This window comes from Dichotomopilus funicola, assembly GCF_033296635.1.
Source record: "Dichotomopilus funicola strain CBS 141.50 unplaced genomic scaffold C8A04scaffold_133, whole genome shotgun sequence".
NCBI lineage: Eukaryota > Fungi > Ascomycota > Sordariomycetes > Sordariales > Chaetomiaceae > Dichotomopilus > Dichotomopilus funicola.
This window is the reverse complement of record NW_026944154.1, coordinates 1-5,654: the sequence shown is the minus strand read 5'-3', so window position 1 is coordinate 5,654 and position 5,654 is coordinate 1. Positions and strand designations below refer to the sequence as shown.

The following is a 5,654-nucleotide window of genomic DNA, read 5'->3' as shown; positions in this document are numbered from 1 at the left end:
ATGGCCCGTTTCTTCCGGACGACGGCCGTCGCGACCGTCCTCGCCGCGTTCGCCGACCATGCCATTGCCGCAGCGGTTACCGGACCGTCATCAAATTGCCCAGCACGCTTTCCCTGGGAGGACTCCATCCTGACCGACGCCGACGTTGCAGCAAGCGGTGACCCCGCACGATTCGCCTTTGGCGACGATATCACCGACGACAACCTCAAACATCGTCACCGTGGCGGCGCCGAGCCTGCAGACTGCCGCGCGTTCCCCGGCAACCCTTCCTGGCCCTCAGCCGCTACCTGGTCGCTGCTCAACACCACCCTCTCGGGCACCCTCCTCCAAACCGTCCCGCTCGCCGCTCCCTGCTATGCCGACTGGCCGGCACAATACGATGCAGCTGTCTGCGCCAACCTGACGACCAACTGGGGTGACCCGTACCTGCACATCGCCGACCCAACCTCGGCCATGTTTCCGCTCTTCCAGGGGCTGACATGTCTCCCGACTGACAACCCGACGGGGGGAAACTGTACGCTGGGTGGTTTTGCGTCGTACTCGGTTGCGGCGAAGGAGACGAGGCAGATCCAGCTTGCGGTGAACTTTGCGAGGAATGAGAATTTGAGGTTGGTGGTGAAGAATACGGGGCATGATTTTGCGGATAAGAGTATTGGTGCCGGCGCGCTGTCGGTGTGGACGCATGGGTTGAAGGATATCGAGTTTGTGAGCGATTACAGCTGTCAGGGGTATAGCGGGCCGGCGTTTAAGCTGGGCAGTGGTGTGATCACGGATGAGATCTACGCAGCGGCCGAGGAGCATGAAGTTACGGTCGTCGGGGGCGTGTGTCGGGTAAGTGCTGAATAGCGGACTTCGGATAGAGAACGCCGCTAATATGCTTGATGTAGACTGTTGGCATCGCCGGTGGTTATATCGCCGGCGGCGGCCACTCGCCCATGGCTCCTCTCGTCGGCATGGGGGCCGACCAAGTTCTTTCGATGGAGGTTGTGTTGCCCAACGGTCGGTTTGTGTCAGCAAGCGCGGACGAGAACCCTGACCTGTTCTGGGCACTTCGCGGCGGTGGTGGCAGTAAGTTTGACCCTGTCATAACAAAATGAGTCAGTCTAACAAACACAGGCACTTACGGTGTGGTCACATCGGTGACTATCCGGGCGTATCCCAAGATCCCCGTCACGACCATGACTTTCTCGTACGCCACGAGTGAAAACCTCACGGCTGACACGTTCTTTGACGGTCTCGGTGCCTATATGAAGTACTTCGATACCTTCAGCTCCGCCGGGGCCTATGGCTACTTCTTCGTCGCCCAGATCGCCCCGGAGCAATATGTCTTCAGCTTCTTCCCCATGTGGGGTGCCAACTACACCAAGCCCGAGTTCACTAAGCTCGTCACGCCATACCTCAACGACCTCGCTGACCTCGGCATTCCCATTGAACCCATCATCACCGAGTACCCATCACACTACCAGGCCTTCCTCGGCCAGTTCCCCGCGGAGAGCGTCGGCGGGTACGACAACCATGCCGCCTCGCGGCTGTTCCCCAAGGACAACTTCAAGGACCCAGCCAAGCGTGCGGAAACTCTGGCCGCAGTGCGCTACGCCATCGAGGACGGCGGCGTGCTAGTCGGGTACAACATCCGCGCGGCGGTCAACCCAGCAGCCAACCAAGACAACAGCGTCAACCCAGCCTGGCGCGAGGCCACAGGCTTCTTTATTCTGGCCGTAGCGTGGGGCAAGGACGCGACCGACGAGGAGATCGCCCAAGCGAGCGAGAAGCTGACGACCGACTGGATGGGCCGCTGGCGAGCGGTGTCGCCGGGCGCCGGGTCGTACATGTCGGAGGGGGATATCAACGAGCCGGATTTCCAGCAGGCGTTTTATGGGACCCATTACCCACGGCTGCGGGCACTGAAGGAGAAGTATGATCCGACGAGTCTGTTTTATGCGCCCACTGCTGTTGGTTCGGAGGACTGGTACATCACGGACCAGATTGAGTGGTTTCCGAAGCAGACTGGGCGGCTTTGTCGGAAGAAGTCTTCTTAGGAGACTGATTCTCGGTGAGGTGATGTAACGTCTGACCTTTTATATAGTAACATATGACAGGAACACATCTAAAAGCCTTTATAAAGTCAGCGAAATGTCAAGTCCGGGATAGGAAATGGTGAGGTTGAAGCCAAGCCACTCCTGACATCGCCCATGAGGCTGATCACCAACGAACTACACTGCTATGTTTTCTCTTCATCCGCCAGTCATGAACCGGATAAACTTCAGGCTCGTGATGAGGCAAGAAACAAAGCGGGAGAACAGAGCGGGGTGGGTGTTCCACGAAAGCAAACACAGGCAAGCACGGTGTTGCAGTGCTCCTTCCTATTTCCCGCCGAGTTCAGTTTTTCACGCCACGCCCGTTCCTTCCTTTTCTTCCCAAGATGACCCGCGCCACGAGAACAGGAGCCGTGTTCGGAAAATCTGATCTCTTTTAGAGATTTCCTCTTTTAACCCCGCCGAGATGCGCCGAGTTTCCTCAACAACCTCAACCCGGCAACCTTCCACACCCCCGCGATTAACCCCGACCAGCATCCTCGACCGCCAACATGGGTGATTCAGACCCGTTCGTCAGTAACGGTACCTGTTGGTACAGGTACAGGAATCCCTTGAATGACAATTTCATTCCCTGCGGCAATGTCGCGTTCGGCCATGTCCACTGCTGCCAGAAAAGCGACGTTTGTCTTGAGCACGGCGCCTGCTACGATGACGGTACCGGCACGACCTACCTAGCTGGCTGCACCGACCTCATGTACCTGGATGCCAGCTGCCCGAACAAAGACTCGCACTACGGTGAGTTTACGATAACCACCAAACCGAGAATGGTGTGTGATACTGACGAATTTCGAAACACTAGACCAGCCTTGGGCCGGCCTGATCTACTGCGAGTTCGACCATTGGTGAGCGCTCCCCAAATTATTCTGACTCTATGTAAAAGGGCGAATGCTTTTCCATGGGCGATGCTGACTTAACTTAATCTCAGGGTGGCATGCGAGGAAGAAGGCCATCCGGCGACTGTGAGGCGGGGGGACAATTGCACTTGTCCTTCTCCCGGCTCCGGAACAATCGCCTTCACCGAGGGTGTTCCTATCCCATCCATTGCGGTTATGCCTGCCACCTCTGGAGGATCGCTTGAGTGGTTTCCCGGCCATCTCCCCACGGCGACGCTCACAAGCTCAGGCTCGCATTCCCGAACGACCAGCCATGCGTCGTCAAAAGTCCCCTCTACGGCTGGCGCCCTTCCAGAGCCGACTTCCACGAGCAACGACACCACCAACGATGATAGTTGGGATGGTTATAGCACCGGCGCCAAAGCCGGCATCGGCATTGGGTCTGCCATTGGCGTGATCCTCTTGTTTGGTGCCCTCTCGGCATTGTGGATGATCTTTCGTCGTCGCAGGAATGCGAAGAACAACGACCAGGAGATCAACGTCAGCAATGTTTCTCCCGATGAAGACAACATCTTTTCCGGCCCAGATATGACCGTTGTGGCGGCCGCTGCGGCCGGCCAGCCGTACCACCAAGGCGACAAATCGTATGGTGTGGCGGAGATGCCGACGCCGGAGGCATCATCGCGCCCCGAGCACCCGGATGTTACCACCGGGCAGTGGGTTTCGGGTCCTGGATCACATGGCGAGCCGACCACTCCTTTCATGGTGGCAAGCTGGTATGACCCTGCCCAGAGTCAGAATCACGGCCTCGTCCACAGTCAGAGCCAAGGTCAAGGCTTTGTCCACAACCACAACCGGGGTCATGGCCTGCCTATTAGCCCCAGCCAGAGCTTGAGTATTGCTCATGATGGAGCGAATACCGGCCTTAATGATTCACACCGCCCGTCGTTCCAGTCTCACCAGAGCTACAATCCTTCCGTTGGTTCGGGGCACGGGCACGTGCAGGGACAAGCACAAGGACAGCAGGGTCATCAAGGACAGCAGGGTCATCAAGGACAGCAGGGTCATCAAGGACAGCAGGATCATCAGGGACATATGGAACAGCAGGGACAGCAGGGACAGCCGGGACAGCCGGCCGTCAACTCAAGCCAAGCCTTTGCGTCGGAGCTGCCGGGTTAAGGAAGGCGGGAAAAAGGCATCGGGATCTGCATGGCAAGATCTAGGTTGGTGTAGTACAGCGTATTTCGATTCGCTAATCTCGGAGAGAAATGGATCACATCGAGTTCAACTGGTGGCTTGAGTTAATAATGTGCTTTGTGTAAATTGTGGTGAAAATCACGCCAGGTTTTAAGCTATGTGTATCCTTCTTCAGCCAAGTGACAGCTTTCAAAGGAGTAGATTTGTTCCCAATACATACGGCCCATTCTCAATTCTCGGCCCATCAGGAGTGGCCACCATTTGTAGCTGTGAATCCTTTCCGGGTATTCTGTGGCTCCGGGCAGTGTAAGTGGGGGTATATCAAGCCCAAAGCAGGACCATTTTCACAACTCAGGTCCCGAGTCGGGGAAGTGGTGCAGTGGTTAACCGCAGAGCTTGCTTCTCTTGAAGCATAATATGTGGATCGTGCGTAAGTCAGGCCACAACTTCGACTCATATTTTTGGCATTTTGCAGAGTTTTTTTTGCGTTTCTTTGAACCATCTGTTTTGGGAGGCAGGTTGTTGCTATTCAGATGACAATAGTGCTATTGTGCTATTGTGCTATTGTGTGAATGGAGGTAAGCAACCCTAACCCTGACAGCAATAAAGGGACTTTGAGTTTCTGCCCCACCAACCAGGTTTCTCTTTTCCAACTTCACTCATCTCAATCTGATGTCACGGTTGGCTAAAGGTGGTAAGTCATTCTAAGAGAGTTTTTTAGGGGTGGAAACTAACATAAAGAATCAGGTATCCAACAACAATTACCTCACTTTTTGTTCACACGGCTTGGAAGACTCACGCCCTCAAGGTTTAAGGGTTAAGCTGTCCTGGCTTAGTGGGGCAACCTTAGTTCCAAACCATCGACAAACCCTTTCACAACCCTTCATCATTCACTCATAACCCTCGCAATTCACACCCGCCCTTGGCCAACATGCGCCTCCGCCGCGCGAGGGGTGCAAGGAAGCGCTACACGGAAGACCCGATTGTGTCGGGGGACGAAGCGGATGAGGTTGTGTCCAAGGATAGCGGGGCCAAGGATGATGATGATGGTGATTTTGAAGGTCCATTGGATGTGGAAAACGGGGGTGCCGCCGGTGAGGAGGACGATGATGACGGTGATGGAGATGCTAGTGATGAAGACGACGACGACGACGCCACCGCAGAACCAGACCCAGAAACCCAAGCACCCTCCTCCTCAGCAAAAACCCCCGCCCGAAAACCCCCCTCAACCAAACCCAAACGCCCCCTCAGTTCCAGTTCAGCAATCCCCCGCCGCAACCGTCCCCCCACCACCCCCCTCACACAATCCCGCCCCAACCACCACCACCACATCCCCCACTACCCCCTCGAAACCCGCATCGTCACCCGCGTCTACGCCGGCCCCCTACGCCGCTACGCCCGCTACTCCGCCCTCCGCGACGCCATGTATGGGCCCGAGTACCCGCGGATTAAGGTTATTTGGGATTTGGAGATTCGGTGGGGGGGGTTTCCTGTTTTGCCGCCGCGGTGGGGGCCGGAGGGGGATCTA

At 56.3% G+C, this 5,654-nt stretch overlaps 3 protein-coding genes across 3 annotated transcripts; all 3 read left to right on the top strand.

Annotated features, from left to right (window-relative positions):
- C8A04DRAFT_33368 (uncharacterized protein) lies at positions 1-2,039 on the top strand (the record flags this gene model as incomplete). The annotated part of the gene is made up of 3 exons (XM_062782440.1): positions 1-831; positions 888-1,068; positions 1,117-2,039. 3 exons carry the CDS (start codon positions 1-3, stop codon positions 2,037-2,039), a joined length of 1,935 nt encoding a protein of 644 aa, XP_062632532.1.
- A 548-nt stretch (positions 2,040-2,587) lies between these two features.
- On the top strand, positions 2,588-4,108 carry C8A04DRAFT_40934 (uncharacterized protein; the record flags this gene model as incomplete). The annotated part of the gene is made up of 5 exons (XM_062785114.1): positions 2,588-2,831; positions 2,896-2,938; positions 3,022-3,323; positions 3,354-3,911; positions 3,942-4,108. 5 exons carry the CDS (start codon positions 2,588-2,590, stop codon positions 4,106-4,108), a joined length of 1,314 nt encoding a protein of 437 aa, XP_062632531.1.
- A 949-nt stretch (positions 4,109-5,057) lies between these two features.
- C8A04DRAFT_33366 (uncharacterized protein) lies at positions 5,058-5,629 on the top strand (the record flags this gene model as incomplete). Its single annotated transcript, XM_062782439.1, has 1 exon — positions 5,058-5,629. A coding segment is annotated over one exon (572 nt), but the record flags the coding sequence as incomplete, so codon positions are not given.
- Between the last annotated feature and the right edge of the window lie 25 nt (positions 5,630-5,654).